We start from the raw sequence: 21,253 nt of genomic DNA, 5'->3' as shown, positions 1-21,253 counted from the left end.
CGCAAATAACAGTTAGCAGTTTCTGCAAAAGATTAAGCGGATGTCCAAGTACACAAAAATGACTGCTTATCAAAAACTTCCTGAAAAAAACAAACGGCCGCTTGTCCCATGTTACCTATAGCCTCGTTTCAAGTAAGAAACCTGGTGTGAAATGTGTACGCCCGCCCTGAGCTGGAGGAGTCCCCTCTCATCTTCTCTCCGGAGCAGATGAAGAAAGACGGGGAGGAGGAGGAGGAGGAGGAGCCCCTGCGTGACGTCACGCCAGCCCTCCCACCCTGTTTAAATTTACATTTTCTATGGGTCCTGACTGAGTGCATGTGTAGCCGGAGCTAACAGTTACACAGGGAGACACACCCTCAACCCCAAGAAGTGACCTGCAAAGGCACTGATGTGGCCTGAACCACTTTGCCATTTTAAATATTAAACAACTCGAGTTGGAGAAGTCGCGTCGGGTTCGACTTTGAGGTAGGTGTGTGTGTGTATATGTGTGCGCGTGCGTGGCTGGAGCTCGTGCTGGGTTTCTTTTTTTTATTTCTTTCTTTCTTTTTTGATGAGGTTGTTTCACAAGTGCACTAACAAAAAAGAGGCTCGTTTTAATTGTGTGAACCCCTCGGCCGAAGCAAGCGGCGGGTTTGGCGTTTGAAAACTGGAAAGTATCGGGTGAACGAACAACCGGAGAAGAAGAGAGAGAGGGAATGAGATTGCAAAATACAAACTCTTGTTTCATTGTCTCCTTTTGTTGCGGCGCATGACTGTAGCCGACGGGACAGTGAGGATACAAACGCGTTGAGATTGTTGTTCAACACCCACAAACAACAGTTGGGTGTTCTTAAAGCAGACAGAGTGTGTGGCGCTTGATACTTTGAGGAAAGAACAGAGGAAGAAAGCCTTTATTATTCTGTCTTTCTGTATCTGTGAGAATCACAACAGATGTTGTGAGGATTTAAATGTAGCCAATGCAATGACTACACATGATACTCCTGCTTTTAAGCCAATTCATAATCCTTGGCCCAAAAATCATGTATTTGTCTCGAAGGTGTTTACAGTCTGTACCAGACGACCTTTTCTGTTTGTTCTGTTCTTCTTATCTGCTACCATAGCCTGCACGTAGCAGCTGAATCTGTGCTGTTGAAAGGAGCTCTATCCGAGAGACAAATAACAAATGAAGACCATATTTTATAGGTGACTGAATTAGTGAGTCAGACTCTTAGAGTAATGACACGGGAGTGACTGTCTAAGCACATGGCTTCATTCAGAACTGACAAACAGCCCTTAGTTGTCATCAGGCAACTGTCATGTGAGGTGGTGTAAGTTTTTGTGAGTTTATGTGAGTGTGTGAGTGTCTTTTTAAAGTGGCAACAGGTCTGCAAGTGTAAAACTTAAGGGATTTCTTTTAGATAGTGAGTTATGTTTCTGTTAAATTTTAAACAAGACATTAAGCAAACAGGGCAAACCCCAACCAGAGGTAGAGGGGTGTGTTGTGTGTGTGTGTGTGTGTGTGTGTGATTGCTGGGTGGAGGCAGACTAGGAGCCTTGTAAATACTGTAGAGTAAACTTAAGGTGAGGTAGTTTAACTCTGGTCATCTGATGTTTTAGTGAGGGAAGATGCGACAAAAGCAGGTGGTTTGAATGAGTATGTTACTGTCTAGGTGCACAGTCTTTAAGAGTGTGGTTGAGGGTGTTTCACTAAAGGGAGGGGAAAGTTCTTGCACATGTGTTAGTCATTTGGAGGGAGTTTGCGAAACGATTTACATCTGTTTTCTGATCTTTGAACCCCCTCCTTCCTTCTTCTCTCTCCTGTTTCTCTTACTGGGTCTGTCTTTATTGTCTTCCCGTAAGAGCTGTTGCCGTCACTGTGTGTATGTGTGTATATGGGTGTTATAACTGAAAAGCTGCCTGCTTCATTATCATTGCACTCAAAGGAATTTAAATATGTGAATGAAATGTCTGAGTTTCCATTCTATAATGGCGAGTGTCCATTAGTGGTTTGGTGCATTTCTCATATATATCATTACAGAGTTAGAGACCATGTCAAGAAGTCAAACTGACCTCAAGAAAATCAAGGTATTTGAGTCAGGAAAGATTTAGGCTGTGTTAGTTCTGCACATTTTGTCCACCAGCAGTGAAAAACTACCTTGTGCCAAAGGTTTTTAAGCCTTTCCCCCCCATAAGTAGCCTGTAAACAAAGATTTTTAGAGATTTCTCTAGTGAAGTCTTCAAGTGTTTTTACCAAACATCTCTCCACTCTGTCCAGTTCCACTTTTAATTGTAGGGCTGAGTATTATTTTAAGCTTTTCAAATATTTTGATAAAGAAATATTTTTTCAAGATATTTCCCTTGAGTAATTAAATGTTTTTTTTCTTGGAGCAAGGATTAGAGAATATTTCAATCAGCAAGTGTAAGCATAGTGTATCCCATCATCTTATAACTACATTGAATAAATTAAACCTGCTAAATAGTTTCCAGGATTAAAAGCAGTGGAATCTGAAATAGTTGTACTCATTTGAGTTTATTCTTCAGATTTAATAATAAAATTTAATTCAATGTAGTTATGTATATTACCAAATTCTTTGCTATATATCACAGGATCAAGCACACTTTGTAAAATATGTTTTCTATAACTGTTTTAGAGAGCTGCTTTAGCCTTTTAGCCTGTTTTGCCAATTTTTCATTGACACTTTGTGCCCATGTAGGCTGAATGAAATATTATGATGCAATGTAAACCCAGGTGATGCAATTCTACAGCAGGATGAAGGATCTTGTGTTTCAGTGGTTTTACAGTAGATTGTGTCGCAATCCAGGTGCCGAGTATCCTGAAATAGCACTAGTGTGGCGTATGTGGGTATGTGCATGTTTGCATGTGCACATCTGTGTGGGGACCGCTGGAAAATCAGACGTGCAGAGGCTTGTTTAAGCAGGCTCAAGACTGATTTACTCATGAAAGAGAGATAAGGTGCATGCATACCAAAGACTAAAGCAGAGACATGCAAACACCTTCAACGACTCCACTTCTCAAAGAATCCCATTGATTTTCCTGCTGTTACGCCAGAGCTTCAATCACAATAAAGCACCATTACTGTGCTGACCACTTTGCATAGCCTTGGAGAATGGATGGCATGCACGCTGACTCTAAATGCTTTCCTCCTTGCGGCTATATCGCGATTGGGAGTCTGAGCTCCGTGTATTGGATTAAGCTCATTGTAAACCCCCATCAAGATATATGGTCCTTTCTTAAACACAAACAGGAACATACCTACACTCTCACAGTAGAAGAGATCCAGTTCTTTCTGTTACTGCTTGAAAGTGGCTGGGCTTTCAGGATGTATGTGCTTGTTTTTGGAAGTTTCATCAGACAGTGAAAGCACAAGATTGTCTTCTGTCCTTAGTAAAATGTGCACGTATAAATTATGCATTTTCTGTCATGTCTAGCGTAACACATAGGACCAGAGAGAACAAAGCTCCTCATGTGGCCTATTTTTTGATACCTGGGATCCTCACTATCTCTGTATGTGTGTTCCTGCACAGTTTGCTTGCACCCCTATTTGTCTGTCTGGCTAACTAAAGATTGTCTGGTTGCTCAAGGTAACAGTTGTTTTTGGGGTTTTCTTTACTGGCATGTAAACAAAGGAGAACCTCCCAAATGCTCCCTGGTGTGCCCTCCAGCCAATGAGATGTGAGATCCCAGATGGGCTCTGCCAGTAGTCGATGAGGATGGGCGTGACTCTGCTCCACATGATGAAAACAGCAGTAAAGCACAAAGCTTTGAATCTGGAACTGGAACAGACAACAGAGCCATAACAAAGACTCTTCCTTTATGACTACATGGCACTTCTCACTCCTTAGCCAGACAAAATGGTTATGTTTTCTTTTCTGCATGCCTTTCACACCAGTACTGAGACCGATAGTAGAATTGTATTTAAGGTGGTGTGTATGTGGGTCTTCCTTACATCTCAGTACATGACATGTGCATATGTCCAGGGTGTGTCTGTGGTATAGAAGTCTGGCTCTTGTGCATGTGTTGTCCTCTTCATCTGTCCACCTGTTCCCATCAGGTCTATACATACAAGGCCATGTGTCAGTGCCAGTTGTGACCATATAGACCAGGCTTTTGTATTTGACTAACAGGTGTGACCTCAAATTGTATCCCGTCTTAGGAAATGTGCTCTGAATTTGGTTGTCAGCACTTTCATTCATTTTAACATTTGAAAGAAGAATCCACCCAAATGTTTCTCACTCAGATATGTCAGTGTTTGAATAATATCTAGTTCTCTGTGTCCATACATGTATTTGCTGTTGTGTGCCCAAAAGCAATAATCACTGTGCAGTTTCATCACATTCCCACAGCGTGACTCAAAGTGGTGTCTGTGCCTTTTCAATCCATCCCATTCATTCTGTAATCTGCCTCACCCCATGGGCTCAAACCGTGCAGCAACAGGAGCCACAGCATGGAACAATTTTAGTTCTGTGCTTGACAGAAACTGTCTAACTCGGCATGTTTCAGTTGAAAGAGAGAAGTCACAGCTAAGCATATTTGCATTGCGTGGAGTAACATCTTAACAACTAACTCGTATCATTTCAGCAGTATCTGCTTCATCTGATCATGTCATGACACAACATTTGAAAGATCTGGAAACTCTTAAGAGATGGAGGCAGTGAAGCTTGTGTTGTAATCAGGCAAAACCATTTGCAGATATTGTGGTTCTGATATACAGAAAGGGGTGGACGGTAACACAGACAGAGATAAAAGAATTACAACCACAAGGGATGGCCATTTTCAAAAGGCGATCACAACCCAGCCCCCAAACTACATCAACAGTTACACATACAGTCATTGCCAAAGTGTGTATTTAATATTTCACTTTGTTTTTTTTAATGGAGAACAAGAACTTAGACATTAGAAGTAAAGTCATATGTGTTCCTCTATTTTGAACAATTTCAACCAACAGAACAATATATAACAAAGGCATTTGTGGGAAGTGATCAGCTTCCTGTTATCATTTTTTCATGTGGAATTGTTTTTTTTTTTTCTCTCAAGAGCTTTGTTCTTTCAAATTTTAATAGTTATAATCAGAGGGCAAGCTAGCAGACAGTTATGATGAAAAATGTATTATGACACGGGCGCGCACACACACACACACACACACACACACACACACACACACACATATATATATACACTTTCCTTATTTTTCATCATTTCTGTACTGTTAGAATGGTGGATGTGTGTTTTCAGTGTGGCCAGACTCTCAGTAATGACATCATTGTGTTTGCAAGTGATCCATACAAGCCAAAAACTCAGGGCTGCTCTAAATACTATTGTGGTCATCTCAGGGAGCCCAGAAGTTCTATCCACCTGCTGTTCAGACCTTCTGTTTGTACAGAACACCTAATTAGAAAGGGACAATGGAAAGAGGGAGATGCTAAAGCTGTTTTTTTTTTTCTGACAATGGATTAATGGAGGGGCAGCACCAAGGCCCAGTTGTAAACCCATGCAACTATATAAGATTAAATAAGGATTATTTTAAATGTGCAAGGCTACTCTAGTACAATGTGAGAATCAAAAAAAAAAGATGGAGCTGCAAACTGGGTATAATAGGTTCACTTTAAATCATTTTAACTAGGATACGGTATGTACTAAGGGGCTTGGTTTTCTATTGGGAGAAAACAAAAAATATTTGTGGGTTACTTGTAGACAAACTACAAATGGATTTCTAAATTACTGTAATTATGTATATGGTGCATAAATATGCTTTCTAACACTAGTTTATGTGTAGTAAGCCAACATAAGCTGTTGTATCAAGTGGAAGGTCAGACAAATACAAAGAGGCTATTGATATTATTTAAACTGAAAGAGAAGCCAAACAAAAATAATGTTTAAGTATCAGGTTGCCAAAGAGATGAGAGTAACAGTAACTCAGCTTCTCTGATTGAACCCTTTGACTGGGAGGCATGTTAGTGAGTTTGAGTGTTGTTATAACAGCCTGGTACTGACTTAATGATGCAATTGTTTTTAAGCATCCACAGACGTGCAGAGACACATGCTGCATAGCACAGCTCATGCCTTTGTCACATGATGCACATTATTCCTTCCTTGTGTTTTCTGCATGTTTGTACATCTGTGCTTTATGAACCCTAAAAACCCTGATTGTAAATTCCCATACTTCTGCGTCTCCCTAGTGACATCATTGTACTGTGGGAGCAGTCCGGGTGCTTTTGGAGGTCAGTACATGACGAGGCCCCTGAATTCCCCTGCTGTGGACCCCCACCCCAAACAGGAAACACAAAACAGACATCAATCCCCAAACTTGGAATACATTTGTGGAATTAGTTTCCTGTCACTATGTTTCTTTGTTTCTTTTTCATACTTTCATGCTTAGTTAAATACGTGGTTCAATAAAGTTGCCTCACATCTTTGCCATTCACCACTCTCTGTGGCCATTAACTATCATTTTGAGATACTCGGAGTAGTCAGTCTAAACTGAAACTATTGGTGCCAATGGAAAGAGTGGAATTTGCATTGAGCTCAGACAAAATCATCCCTCTGGCCCAGCTGTCTATTATACATGTTTTGTCTTATCTTACTGGCTGCATTTTACTGTGGTGGACACTACCTAGACAGTCACTTGTATTCACATTATTTTGCCTACAGATGCAAATACACAACAAGACTGAAAACAAATGTGTGTATATGATATGTGTTTCGTAGATGACAGATATAGTGTGCTTGTGCTGCAGGAGAGCGAATGTGCTTGCCACAATGATTTATGTGTTGTCGTGGTAGGGTTGTGAATTATTATGTGTATGTGCACAGGGCCTAGCTGGGAAATGACCCAATTGATGCTGGTAGACCCTCAACTGTCTTCACTTTTTCTGTCACTTTCTCTCCCTTTCACACACCCGCACACACAGGGCCATGCTCTCCCACCCTCATCCTCCCTCAGCTGTCCGTTAAAAGCCCATCTATCTCTGCGTTTTAATTAGGGCCTCCCCTATTTATGGCTGAATGGCCGCTTCATTAACAGAAAGGCTAGGAGATTCGCATCCGGATCTGTACAGCTTGTGACACACAGCAAGGCTAGAGTCTGTGTGAGAGAGAGAGGGAGAGAAGGGGGTGTGTGGGTTGCTTCAGGGGGTATTGATGACGCAATTTCCCCTGAGGGTGGACCTCCCATCTGTGAGTGGAATATAGAGGATCAGTCCAAAGAAAAGGGGACTATATGGGACAACGAATGTTTACAAAAAAAAAAAAAAATGTATGGCCACAATCGTGTGCGTCTTATTAAAAACTAATGTTTTTTTCTTTAACTCATACTGTAAAAATATCCAATCAAAATAAGTCAGATTATTATTAAGTTAATCTTGTCTTTATGAATATATAGCCCAAATGGCAATTAAGATTAATAATGTTGTGAGTTACTCTTCTGTTCCACATTAAAAGTCAATTTAAGCAGCTATTAAATCAAGAACCACCAACCACCTAACAATGTACAGACTTAGCTCTTCCAAAATTGAGATCCTTTTTTATTTTTTAACATTTTTTTTTTTAAGTAAGCTCCTAAAGCTCACATCAAAACTGGATGCTAACTCTTGGATCAGCATTTTTCTTAAGACTGACCCCTGTGTACCTTTTGTACTGGATACTGCAGGAAAAAAAATCTTGGCTCACATATGCTGGAGTGGGTGTGGTCAGCTGTGTGTTCACCACCAATGACAGTTGATTGCCCAACCCCACCCTGTGCTGTGCAGCTCTCTTGATGGTCTGTGCCTGTATCCTAGAAGGAGAACGTTGGGGTCAGATGGTGAAACAGGCCACCAGCTGCTCTCCTTGCCTTCATTTTCAGTTTCTAAGGAATTACTTATTTTTATTTTTATTCTTCTGAATTACTTATTTTTATTTTTATTCTTCTTATTTATATGTGTGTGTATATACGGTTGCAGGTACAAAATACATTTCACTGTGCATGGTACTGTGTATAACTGTGCATGTGACAAATAAACACTATCTTAATCTTAATCTTAATCTTTTTTTTTTTGTAATTATACTTTTTATTAGTTTTCTGGGAAAAAGGTTTTACAGAGCATATATTCACAGTGTCAAAGTGTTACGTTCAGTACTTAAAAAAGTAACATAGAGATTTCTGTGCAACATATTAACATAGAACTGTTATAACTCTATTTCCTGGGGAAGAAGCCCAATGTTAATGGAATGAGGAAAGAAAGAGAAAATAATTTATGAAAGAAAGAAGAAAATAATAAAAATAAAAATAATAATAATAAAATAAATAAATAAAAATAATAAAAAATAAAAAATCCCTAAATAAATTTTGAAAGAAGTGTGTAAATACTTATTTAATACTATTTGAGTTTATTTATTGTCGGAGAGTAGATTGTCAGGAGGCCATGTCAAGCTTGATTTCTAAAAAATAAAATCGGGTCTTCTACTTAATCTTAATCTTAATGCAGCAGAAAGAGGGAAGCTCGTGACTAATGAAAAGCTAAACCATGTCATCATTTAGTGTTTGGTTCTCTGTGTCATTGCGTGTTTTTTTTTTTTTTTTTTTTTTTTTTTATGGCGTCTTGTCAGTGACGCTAACAGTGATCTGCTTTTTCTTTACACATCCCTAAAAATCCCCTTCATATCCACAGTATTGTTTTCCTGCCCACTTTACCTTCTTGTCCCATCCCCGATGAGTTCACTGATCTGTGCTTTTTTGTTTGTTTTAATGCAGGTAGTACATATGTGCATAGGCTAAGCACTAAGGGTAAATATGCAGGCTCTAAATTAAAAGAAACCCATTCTTGTTATAAAACTATTGATTTATAAGGCCTTATTTCAGTGGAAAAGTTATTTTCATGTTACACTGTCTTCACAAGTCCTGCTTCAGAGTGCTTTGTCACTAAAAGACCTGATAAGAGGCAGATCTCCATGATGACTTAGAGGATATTGAGAAAATAGTCCATATAATGAATGAAAGTCTGTGTGCATGTTAGCTCATATAGCAGAGCTGGCCATGATGATGCAATCCCTTGGCACAGTGCTGGCACTGTACATAGTCGTTCTATCAGCTCTAATGCAGCCTGCCACTGTGGAACACTTTTACGCACAGTGCAAACACATTCATCAACTTCTTTCATCTTTTTAAAATAATTTAAAAAATTGCAGTGTGCAAGTGTCACTTTTATATAGTGAGAAGAACAAATGTGCCTGTCAGCAAGAAGTGTGTGTTTAAGCCTCTTTATGGTTTAAATTTTGTGAACTATAAGTGATCTTTTTATTGGGATTTTTGCTCACCTAAATGATTTGATATTCAACTGTTACTTAAACCAGAAGTGCGATTACCACTACGTATAATCACAGTTTACAAGAACAGATTAGGAACAGGATAACTGGGAGAAGGAAGTTTCCTTTTCAGCTTTTGCTTTTGTCCTTTCCAAGACTGTGTTCTGACCCAGTTTTTTCTTCTTTAGTTTCCATTGTTTTCACCAATTTTCTTCTCATTTTCTCCCTGAATGCTTGGATATTTTGAATCATATTAATACTGCTCGCTTTCTCCTGGAGAATGGAGACTCATTATCTGTGTGTGTGTGTGTGTGTGTGTGTGTGTGTGTGTGTGTGTGTGTGTGTGTGTGTGTGTGTGTGTGTGTGTGTGTGTGTGTGTGTGTTGTCCCAGCAGTGAGGGTGTGTCTCCAAAACCAATAAACAGACTCTTTTAATGGGAAAAGCAATTCCTGGAAAAGCAGTAACTGCTATTCTTCACATTCTGAGATATGGTGAAATTGGAGGTGCAAATATTAACACATGCAATCTATTACATGCGTTGTAATGGCTATGCGTGAGAGTATTATTTAGTTCTTAACCCCACTGACGGAGAGGAACCTCCAGTCAGAAGGATCTTAAGGGATAATATACTCATTTGCTGTCTGTAACATATTAACTGGCTGATCTGTACATATCTTACATTTTAAGTGTGCAACTGCAACATGTAGCTTTTTGAGAGAAGCCAGAAGGGACAAATAAACATTTAAAACTACCAGTGATCAAGCTGCCTTTAGGCAGTGCTTAAATTTGAGGTTATAGGTCCCTTCTGAACACCCTATGTTACTTCCCTTCTCCCTGGGGCAGAGATGAAGTAGGAGCAGATGTGTTAAATGGACACTGTGACAAGACTGCCAGTCTGTAAGTTCCTGTACCAGTCAAACTCAGCATTAACAGAAGCCATCCTTTGATGTGCCCAGCATGTGTGGGCTTGTAAAGCTCCTGATTACAGCCTCAAGCAATTCTTCCCCTTCTCACATGTACAAACACTGTCACCGTGTCCCGTGTCCAAGAAATGTACTGTGACTGCCAGGTTCCTCACAACATCAGGGCCAGTGATGTATGTTGAAATACTGGTAAACTAAACTTGTAAAATGTTTATTAATAACTAACTATTTTCTAGTGTTATTTATGTTTTTATAAATTTGCTGTGTACATAGGTTTGCGATGGCCACAGAGGTTGGTAAACACAAGGTTACTCATCTGAGATTAGAAGGGATTGATTATAACCATGGCTGCATCACAACCAGGTGGAAAACTGTATTTTTACCAACATATTATATTATATACATCAAAGATATCTCTGTATCATTGCTCTCTTTGTTCTGCACACACTGTGTTTATCTAAGGCTTCTTTGTTACATAACTGACATTTATTTATTCATTTATTCATTTGCCTGGAATGGAAAAATATCGACCTCTAGTGGTGACTGTAACTCACTGCATCAATCCTTTGCGTGTTTTGATTCTGAGGACACACTTCCCTGCCATTGTGTCTGGCACATGCAGTGTGATGCGTCTTTGCAACAGCGTTCTTTGTCTAAAGTCCTTATCAGCTCATTCTTATTAGTCAGAGATAAGAGACCTGTAACTGGGCAACACCTTGAAAACGTGTGTGGGTAATATGACTGTGTATGAATTTGAGCCATCCTGCAGACTGTGGGAGAAGACATGTACGTGACTTTGCTGGATAATATTGAGACAATCAGATATTTAGTAGTGGACTGTTTGATAACCTTACTGTTTTAGAGCTAATAGGTGTTTCAAATTAATATTTTGTACTAACAAGATAAAGATACCATGAAATTCTGTAAGTGAAAACTTGTGCAAATGATCTGTTTCTTTGTTCAAAGGGAAAACAAATAGTCATAAACTGCTAGAGATGTGCGTTAAAAGTCAATGGAACAGTGAAGGTAAGCGAGGGAGCAGAGAGAGAGAGAGAGGGAGGGAGGGAGTGCTTATGTGAGCGTAGCTGTAAAGCAGACTTTGAACTCGAATCAGCTCAGTAGCAGACAGCTGTGCAGAACAAAGCATCTCTCCTGCATAAGGCTTTACTAGATACTGGTTAAAAAAAGACGAAGAAGAAAGGACAGCGTGCTTTAATAGCTTTTCTTGGAAAAATACATTCCAAATCAAAATAGCAGAGATGACTACCATGTTCAGATACCCCGTCTTTCCTCATCTGCAGGGTGAGTTTATCAAGATTTAATTTTGTGCTTTTAGTTTCAAAGAGTAAATCAAAAATGAAGTACTGAACCATTTTGTAGCTTGTACAATCATGTTTGACAGAAAAATCAGCATTACTGAATGGATTTGTTGTATGTTTGTGATATGGTTGGATTCTGTGTTTGTTTGTTTGGGGTTTTTTTGTTTGTTTGTTTGTTTGTTTTGAATTTTTTTTTTTTTCATGTGCATCATTCCAAAGTTCCCGATTAGTCATTCTTTGAAGTGCTGCATGTGAGCCTTCAGTTCAGATAGGAGAAAACAGTAACTGCCATAAAAGGTATGATGTTACATGCATACTTTGCAGGTCGATAAGAGGTATTGATCAAACTTGCAGTAAATCACAGCTAGAATTACAGCAGTGTATTGTGAACTGGTGTCACAGTGGGTGAGTAGTTTGAAAGATGAGGGTTTTCCACATGCCGGTTATGTGTATGTAAATAGGTAAAATACTGGATTGCAATATAGAAATTTCTAGTTTTCTAGAAAGGCAGGTTTTTGCTCTTCATGTAAAATGGACAAAAGATAACATCTGTTCACATCTGGAGTTCATGGGTGCGACTTTCTTTTATTTTGAGTACACAGTTAGCTATAGAATGAATCTCTGGGTTAATTGTGTGTTTAGTAGTTTCTGGAATATTTGCATTACTATGTGTCAAAAATATATTAAGATGTTAAAGACTGGGTCTATGCTGTCCTGATTCCTGTCCCTTCATTAATATGCATATGTTTCTTATATCATCTGTCAAGAGGATGAAATGTTCCTCTTCACTCAGTGTGGAACACTTATGTAATTCCAGTGCTGAGTCCCTTCATCACTATAGAGACCAGTGAAAAACTGTGAGCTCATGCCAGAGGATCAGGGAGATGCTCATGTCCTGGTTTGCAAGAAGTGCAATGTTTGTCTTTGTGACACAAAGATTTCTGACATGTTGCAGAAGTGGTTGAATCAAAGTATTGTTTTGTTTTGTTTCTGTTGATTTAGATCCGTGTGATCCAGGTCTGTCGCTGTCAGCAGGGAGGAGTGTCATGGCGGAACCAGACTATATGGATGGAGACTGTGATGAGCTCATCAAGCCCAAGAAACTGATCAACCCAGTGATAAGCTCCCGTAATCACCAGGACTTGCACAGAGAGTTGCTCATGAACCAGAAGAGGTCAGGAGACAGGAAAAATACCTTGTAGCTCACTCTTAGCTGCCCCTTGGTAACCACATGTGGATCCCAAGTTATTTTCAAAGAGGAGATTATTTAACCTCTCCTTTGCTATTTTACAGTTAGCAACCTGATATTTTATCATGGGTTTTGGCGCAGAGACAATCAAGATAAGGGGTAAACGAAGATGGCTGCTTTCAACGCCTATAATTGTGACAACAATAAAGCAGTATATGATATTTCCTCATGTGCAGCATGTGTCTGGATAGATAAAAGTTTATGCATTTATTGAGGGTGAAACTCCCTTGCTGTCCAGCAGTTTCTAGATCATCATTAAATTCTCCTTGTTTGTTTGTGGGAGTATCATAAAGTTATCTTATGAGGGAAACAGTTCAGTTCCCAGATTCAGGCTAATTAAGTTTCATCTCCACTAATGGAGGATGAGTGAGTCCAGTAACCCTGCCACTTTCTGCTAATTGCTTTTGTTTCCATGTCAACTACACTGATGCTACAGCATGCTACTGCTGTCGCTGTGGTTGCCTTCACTGGTAGTTTTAGTCCCCAGCAGCAGTATTATGTGAAGCTTTGGATATAAAAATTTCATAGAAGCCGCTCTATAAAAACCTTTGGCAAATATTGGTTATGTAAAGGTCAGACATGCATACTGTGGAGGAAAAATCCCTCCTTGGCTGCTGATATTACACCAAACAAAGAAGGATTTTATGCAGCCTTAAGTCTCTGTGAGCATCAATCAATGTATGTGTATGTTTACATCTTTGCGTGTGTAAATGCACATACATGCTGGTGTCCGTGATCACCCTTTCACACTAAATGTTTGTATTGTATCACACCATACAATGCCAGCAGCTTTGTGCCTGAACTATAAATAGCTCTGTAAACACACATGCTGGTGACAGCTGTTACATCACAGCAGCAGTTCTCCAGGCTGTCTTAAACCAGAGTCAAATGATTAAAGCAGTGCATCTAAGAATGAGGAGGAAACAGGCCAGGAAGAAATTTAATTTAAAAAATAGAAATAAAAAGCCAAATTTTGCAGCTGGATATTGCTTCTAATTGTCTAGACAGAGGATTTCGACAAGTATCAACTGGCTTTAAGGGGAATAAACTTTTATGACTGTGCTTTTATCATGTAGTGAGGTATAGAAGGCTGGCCTGCAAAGTGGATTAGTCACAGTGATGAAAGTGGGGTGGGGTGTGTAGTTGGTTGGATGGATGATGCATGGATGGATGCTTGTATGAGAAGGGGAAAAATAATATGTTATGCAATCGTGATTACAAAACTGTCTGTAGCTGAGGGCCTTTCTCTGCCTTTGCTACCTTAGCTGTAATGACCCTTCCTACACAAACAAAGGAATTTCAGAAATTCGGCCACCAAGCATTCGATTAGATGGAGGTAGTGATGTGTGGGATTTTGAAAACACATTCTTCCCAGTCTGCCTGAGGGCGTGTGTGTGTGTGTTGGGGTGGGGTGGGGTGGGGTGGGTGGAGGGGACTATTATGTAAATGCTGCCCACTGTGTGGTCAGCATCTTTATACCGTAGTCTCTTACTGCTGCGGTGACCTTGACATCCTCCCGTTCTACATGAGGTTACTTAAAATCAGTCCATCCAGTCACATCTTACTACGACCTTTGCTGACACAAAAACAGGGCATTTAACTGAAACAGTGTCTCTTGATAAAGTAGACCCCTGTTCTAAATTAACTCTCACTGCTTCTTGGAACATTGTGAGCTCAGTTATGTAATCTCCGGGATTTAATAATGCATTTAATTAAGGCATTTCTGTTGCTAAAATGTATCCAGGTAGGCACGCTGTGCTTTCTTTGAAGGCCATCTGTGCCCTGTCCAGATTCAGGCTGTCATAGCACAAGAAAAATCATTTGGAGAGTTGGGTAATCTGCATTAAAGGGTTTAAAATTTAAATTAATGAAGGGCATAAAGACTGGGTTTTTGATGAGGCACTTTTTTTCCCCTTTTTCTGTGCCAATTTTTTGTGCCCCTAATCCTTTTCCTTTTTATTGGTTTTTGCCCTTTATTTTTTTATTTTTTGTCCCCACCCCCCACCCCCACCCTTTTCTCTCATGATTTTGGAAGCGTTTAGAGCATTACATAACATTTTGCGTCTTTGCTCCTCAGGCTCTCACTTTGCTGTGATATCCTATTTTGAGTCAGTTGTGTAACAATCCCACTGGCTTTGCAGTGACTTAAGACATTTTCCATGTGTGGAGTTTGTTTCCCTGCAGTTGTTTTTGATACTAAAAAATACAGAAAAGGCAACTAGGAAAGAAAAATGTGCCCAAGTTCTCACCCATGGTTTCAACTCACTCTTTCAGAGTCATTTCCTGTGCTGGCAAAAATCATCCTATGTAATCTGGTTAATGTGGATCAATCTGCGATTGGCTGAAAATCAAAATTTTCATGAAACATGATTGGCATGTTTAATCCAGAATGTGTAATACCATTTTGCATGTCAAACAGAATATGGTCATCATCTGTTACGCATGAATTTGCATGTCAGTCTCCTGAATGAGGCTCTGCAGTGACATCAGGATTTATTGACTGAAGTTAACACGCTCTTTCATTAATGGGTTCTGCACAGGGGTCTGGCTCCTCAGAACAAACCTGAACTCCAGAAGGTTCTGGAGAAGAGAAAGAGGGATCAAGTTCTCAAGCAACAGAAGGAGGAACAAGAGGCCCACAAGAAGAGGAGCGACTTGGAGATAGAGCTCATGAAAAGACAACAGAAACTAGAGCAGGTAAATGATTTAATAGAAGTTGTAATGTCATTTCCACACTCATAAATGTCAACATCCAGTGGATACAATGCATTTTTTTCTTTTTTTTTACTGTATCTGAGTTACTAAGTTCTTTGTATTTTGTGTTTTAAAAAAAAAACAAAAAAACTATTACTTCTGATTTAAGATTAATGTGAATTTTGTGTCTTTATCCCTGCAGCTGGAACTGGAGCAACAGAAAATCGAGGAGGAACAGGAGAACACCCCTGAGTTTGTGAAGATGAAGAGCAACCTGCGCAGGACCAAGCAGGAGACCGATGGGGAGGAGCGAACCACCTAAAAACCAGCAGGGGTGCTTGGGTCTGGCTGACTGTGCGCATGTTTGTGAGCACAGAGGCAACAGGAGTGTGTGTACAAAAGAGAGAGTGTGTTATGTCTGTGGTACACAGTGGTGACCTAATCTTGGTCCTGGCTTTCCCAACTTAGCTGTTCCTTCCTGCAGTGAGGAGAGAGACTTTAAAGAAAAAGACCCCCTCTGTCTGCCTGCAATGGACCGCCAGTACTCACACCCACCCAGCAGCACACAGCACCCCTGCAGGAGGACCTAACAGTTTGATGCTTTTTTTCCACAAGGGGCGAGCAAGCTTTCAAGGAGCTCTGAGAGAGATGCAACCAGACATGCACCCACACACACACACACACAGGAGTATTCGTCCCCTTTGTTTTCACTCCTTTCTCCGCAGCAAGCTCTCATTTCTCTTTACTGTTATCAGTGTTGTCATTGTTGTTGTTGATGATGTTGTTTTTTGTTCTCACGTTCAGAATCAAAAAAAAAAAAAAAAAAAAAAGGAAACTTGGACACTGGATGGACTTTTGAAGCTGTGTAATGTAAAAGCCAAACAAATGTGCTTTTATTATTTATGTTTGTAGCTTTTAGCTCTGGTATAGGGGAAGACACTTTTAGTCATTCTGTGTTTTAGTTTGTTTTACTGCATAGTATATGAAGCCAGAACAGGACAAAGGGAGTGTGTGGTTCTTTGAAACACTCAAGTTTGCTTTATTTTTTTAAATTGTAAACATGCAATTTCCTCAGCTAATGCAATTTTGAGCAATAGTAGAACTCCCAGGTGTGAGAGTGACTTTTCTTTATATATTCTGTTGTTTTTGTATGAATAAAAGTGTTACTTAATAAATAATTTAAGTTTTGTGAGGCTGGTCAATGAGAATAAGCCCTGAGCTGTGTGATCAGTTCTTGTGTACTTTTTTCTTTTTCTTTTTTTTTTTTTTCTTTTTGCTAAAGGACAAACTTCCTAGAAGTTTATCCTTTATCCTCAGCAAAACCATAGATTTAGATATTATAAATCACATAATCTGAATTAGGTGTTTGTTTCCTGCGAAACTACACAAACAGTGTGTTAAAAAAGAAACCTATGTTTGGTTGTTGAAGTCGAAATTTACACAGAGCAATAATATGGGTCTGAAATCCTTGTTTGCGACTCATACTCTCACAGGAAGAGGTAGATTTATAGTAGCATAGCCCAGTGTTTCTCTCCAGAATCTTCTTTTCGGTAAATATAATTTTAATCTTAACAGCTTCCGTTCATATTATTTTATATTTTAATGTGTTGTTGGAGACTGTGGATTTTTTTTTTCATACTATTCTAAGTAGAATGTGGTACAGAAATAGCAAGACAAGTCTTCACTGTAATAGGCCCATATCTTTAAGTCAATAATTTATGTTCATTTCACGTATACTGCAATGAATGTTTACGTTTTGTTGGGTGGATTTAAGATCTGGAAAGTATCTAGCCAGTATGTGACACAACCTAGAATCCAGCAGAGCTGCTTGAGTCACTGTAGAGTAATTGTGCATATCTCATGGTATTTTTAACACTTAGATTTGTATGTAAATTTCTTTGGCTTTTTTGACAGCAATTTGACCTTTTTTAGTGGAAGGATTTAATTTATATAGCACCAAATCACAACAGTCACGTCAAGGCGGTTTATATTGTAAAGTAAAGACCATATAAAAATTACAGAGAAAACCCAACAATCAAAACAACCCCTTATGAGCAAGCACTTAGTAACACTGGGAATGTAAAACTCCCTTTTAACAGGAACAAACCTCTGATAGATCAGCTTAAATAATTAGAAATAAAGGAAGCAACGCAGGAGAAGCTTTCACTTTTTCGCCAAGATAATGTTAAACTTTATTTTATTGGATTATGTTGTCACACTGATAATATGGCTTTGTATTAAAATACTCACAAACAAAAAAAAAAATCCTTTTTTTTTTTTAATATTACATCAAATTTGAAGTTTCGAAGATTAAAACATGTCCAAAATGGTATACAATTTTCAGGCTCTTAGATGCAAATAAAGGAGGTTATTTTAACGTATCATCGATTCTCAGCCTTTGAACAGATTTAGGATTTGTGGCATCTTCAAGCAAGCTGCACAACTCAAAACAAATTTTTAAAAAAACAGCAGGGGTAAAGGTATATTTTGACTTTAGCATTTTATTATTTTTTTTAATTTATTATTTTATTGATAATTAAAATATGACCCATTAAATGACGTTTATTACAATCGCTCAGGATGATCAATAACGATGTTCGGTGGAGGGCAGTAAAGCGCCACTAATGCCTCTCATATCAATGAAGAAGAAATAAACTCTCATCAGTAAGCGACAAACATGGCTGCTTGTGGGCTACTCCGTTCTCTCTCTTCTAACTTTTCCACAGTTTTGCCTTTACTCGCTCGCTCAGCGCCGCTTTCTTCATTGCAGCTGGCATCTAAGCCTTATTTTGGAAGAACGCTAGCCTCTTCTAGCCGGTTATCTGCAGGTATTCGACTATGCATGTCTTCTATTGGGTAACATTAGCAAGAGAAAGGACACGATAGCTCAGCGTGTCTGAGTGTTTCTGTCATTCTCATCGAGGACTTCAAATCCCCCCCTGAGTTCTGACTGTGTTGTGTTATCTTGCAGCGCTTAAATTTACAGACAAACACGAATGGATTCGTGTGGAAGACGGAATTGGGACGGTTGGCATCAGCAACTTTGCACAGGTGAGTTTTCCACCTTTGCGCCGGTGTCGTGCCAGAAAGTGATTTCCGGTGTTAAAATTGTTTTAAATGACTTGTTGGCCTATAATCTGTCAGACATATCTCTCGTGAATGATATCGAGTCATTTTGAGACAGAGGGGACATTCCTGTCACACAGTAGAAGCTGCAGTCAGTTTCTGGCAAAGTGGCTTTTATATATCCTTTATTTGTCTAGGTGAAAAGGGTCATTGACATTTTAAAAAAATGTCAACTTCAAGCAAGTTATAGCCAAGAGGGCAGCAGAAATTGCAACAAATATAACATAACAGTTATATAAAGATATTTGAAGTGGCCAAAGAGTCCTGGATGGATAATGTAGAAACAAAGTGTAGGTAAAATAATGCAGACTCATAAAGATGGTTGCAAAATGAGTCATTTCTCTATTTTATATAATAACCCCTTTGTAAATCCTGTTGACTAGACCCTATTCGTCAATGTAATCTAATATATTAACATCTACAGTCACTTTTTTGGCTGGTGATCACTGAATACATGCACATGCATAGCCTAGTCCAACACAATGTTGGGATTGTCCACTGTCTGCATGGTGTTTACTGCATGTGTGAAAGACAATGGGATGAAGACATTGTGTGTGTGTGTGTGTGTGTGTGTGTGTGTGTGTGTGTGTGTGTGTGTGTGTGTGTGTGTAAGTAAAATGCTCAACAAATGCCAAATAGCAGTAATTATACAAATGTAAACACATTATAGGACATAGACACCACCAAGTGGCCACTGTTGTACACGTTTTTCCACAACATTTAAATAAAATTCTACAGCACATGTTTTTGTGCATATAACTGTTTTTTTTTCACTCTGGTTGTCCTGGCTAAATATTTTCTCTACCCACTTGCAGGAGGCACTGGGAGATGTAGTTTACTGTGGACTGCCAGAGGTGGGGACACAGCTGGCTCAACAAGGTATGATGTTTGCTGAATGATAGTGAATATAATTATGAGAGTTATAAAGCTTGATCTTGTGCATCATCGCTGGATCGAAGGGAGGATACGGCACCAATCACCACAGTGCAGGAAACTGATTGTGTGATGCTTAAAGTGGATGTCGTCTTGTCACTCATGCCCTCTTTTTACCTTCTGTGCTTTGTGACATGACCAAACTTTGACGAAGATGTGTTTGTGTCTAAAATTTACTCCCACAGATGAGTTTGGAGCTCTGGAAAGTGTAAAGGCAGCCAGCGAGCTTTATTCCCCTTTAACTGGAGAAGTTGTAGAGGTCAATACACTACTGGCTGATAACCCTGGTCTGGTCAATAAATCTTGCTACAAAGATGGTAAGTACACACATAAACATCAAAGTCCAGTCAGCGCAGGTCACTCTGTCATATGGAAGAAACATTTTAGGTTAATGCAAGAGCTAAAAATTCACATTTGCTACAAATTCAAATTTTCTAAAAATTATTGCCATTATAGTTAATTTTTCATTGTTTTGTCACCCACTGTAACATGATAAAGGGCTATGAGGTAATTTTTGGACAGTAGATGGCAGTAATACGACATCAAGTGTAGGCAGGGACTCCAAGATCATAAAGCTGAAACTTTTGTATTGATACATTGCATTATATTTCATTAAAATTACCCTTCATTTGTACATCTTCTGACTACCTTAATATTTGATTCATACCAAAGACTTTGTATGTTTTCACCTGTTTTCTCTCCACCACTGTCAGTATCCGACAGCATTCATTTTATTTTATTTAATTTTATTAACTAACTCATTACAGTTAATATTGTCTCCTTTGGTTATGTAGTAATGCACTGCAAATTTAAAAGTAATCTTTCAGTCACAACATGCTGTATATTGAAGTCTGAAAGCCAAAAACAAGCATGCTGATCGCTGATGGGCTATATTACTCAAGCAAAAAAGGAAGAAAAAAGGAAAATGTGGCAGTGACATTAAACATGCAGTACTCTGTTACAGTTTTAGCCATCAATGCATCAATAAGTGGGAATGCTTTGCAAAAAGGATGGATGGATGCATGTTTAAACAGTACAGGAGAAAAAAAAATCTTATTTTGTGTGGCTAATTTTTTTCTTTATGGGAATCATTTAAAACCTCCAAGAACTGAAACTTGTGCATCGCTTTGAATCAGAGCTTAACCTGATTTTATTCATTATAGGTTGGCTCATGAAGATGACCGTTTCCAAACCTGCTGAGCTTGACAGTCTAATGGATGAAGCAGCATATGAGAGATACATCCGCTCTATTGAGGACTAACATAACGTCTCTCAGTATGTGCTTTGCACCTTCCCCTTTTCTCACAACACTGGCAGAGAGAGGTGCACAAGATGTGCCTGTCCGCAATACATAGCATTCGCCAGGGGAGCTCTGTAGCGCCAGACTACTGATCTGTCAGTGCTGTAGAGCTGTGAACTTTAGAAATTCTTTACTGACTTACTTTAGGGGACCTTTCAGTCTGCATTGACTTAATATCCAGTGTTGAATTCTTGCAGCATCAAACCGCCAAAGGGTGGAAGAGACTGAGACTAGAATAAAATAGTTACCAGTCATTTCAGTCAGGGACTTGAAATTCTGTCCTTGGATACTGTTTGACTTAAAAAGCACTTTTGTCTTTATGATATTAATTATTTTGATCTTCAGTGCATGTATGACGGTTATCATGGACAGAGGACCTGTGTAATAAAAAAAAAAATCTTCAAGAGGTCTGTTTTCTTTCTCATTTAT

At 39.1% G+C, this 21,253-nt stretch overlaps 2 protein-coding genes across 4 annotated transcripts; both read left to right on the top strand.

Moving 5' to 3' along the window:
* Positions 1-296: 296 nt before the first annotated feature.
* Positions 297-16,652, top strand: fam107b (family with sequence similarity 107 member B). 3 transcript variants are annotated; one of them, XM_030731396.1, is made up of 4 exons: positions 297-465; positions 12,525-12,696; positions 15,312-15,468; positions 15,668-16,652. In XM_030731396.1, the coding sequence occupies exons 2-4, from the start codon at positions 12,569-12,571 to the stop codon at positions 15,785-15,787; spliced, it is 405 nt and encodes a 134-aa protein (XP_030587256.1). In that variant the 5' UTR covers positions 297-465; positions 12,525-12,568; the 3' UTR covers positions 15,788-16,652. The 3 variants fall into 3 exon arrangements, with proteins under 3 accessions (XP_030587256.1, XP_030587255.1, XP_030587257.1); XM_030731395.1 differs by lacking the exon at positions 297-465 and adding an exon at positions 11,306-11,505; XM_030731397.1 differs by lacking the exon at positions 297-465 and adding an exon at positions 12,373-12,420.
* A 1,425-nt stretch (positions 16,653-18,077) lies between these two features.
* LOC115781881 (glycine cleavage system H protein, mitochondrial-like) lies at positions 18,078-21,207 on the top strand. Its single transcript, XM_030731795.1, has 5 exons — positions 18,078-18,293; positions 18,437-18,516; positions 19,407-19,470; positions 19,710-19,841; positions 20,688-21,207. Exons 1-5 carry the CDS (start codon positions 18,143-18,145, stop codon positions 20,783-20,785), a joined length of 525 nt encoding a protein of 174 aa, XP_030587655.1. The 5' UTR covers positions 18,078-18,142; the 3' UTR covers positions 20,786-21,207.
* Positions 21,208-21,253: the final 46 nt, after the last annotated feature.

Source organism: Archocentrus centrarchus, chromosome 6 (assembly GCF_007364275.1).
Source record: "Archocentrus centrarchus isolate MPI-CPG fArcCen1 chromosome 6, fArcCen1, whole genome shotgun sequence".
NCBI lineage: Eukaryota > Metazoa > Chordata > Actinopteri > Cichliformes > Cichlidae > Archocentrus > Archocentrus centrarchus.
The sequence above is the reverse complement of the archived record's forward strand: the minus strand, read 5'-3'. Positions and strand labels throughout refer to the sequence as shown.

Coding starts and splice junctions, on each gene's coding strand:
- fam107b (XM_030731395.1), top strand. CDS start 11,463: ATGACTACCATGTTCAGATACCCCGTCTTTCCTCATCTGCAGG. Junction 11,506..12,524: donor CGTCTTTCCTCATCTGCAGG/GTGAGTTTATCA, acceptor CTGTTGATTTAG/ATCCGTGTGATCCAGGTCTG. Junction 12,697..15,311: donor TTGCTCATGAACCAGAAGAG/GTCAGGAGACAG, acceptor GGTTCTGCACAG/GGGTCTGGCTCCTCAGAACA.
- LOC115781881 (XM_030731795.1), top strand. CDS start 18,143: ATGGCTGCTTGTGGGCTACTCCGTTCTCTCTCTTCTAACTTTTCCACA. Junction 19,471..19,709: donor GACACAGCTGGCTCAACAAG/GTATGATGTTTG, acceptor TTACTCCCACAG/ATGAGTTTGGAGCTCTGGAA. Junction 19,842..20,687: donor TAAATCTTGCTACAAAGATG/GTAAGTACACAC, acceptor TATTCATTATAG/GTTGGCTCATGAAGATGACC.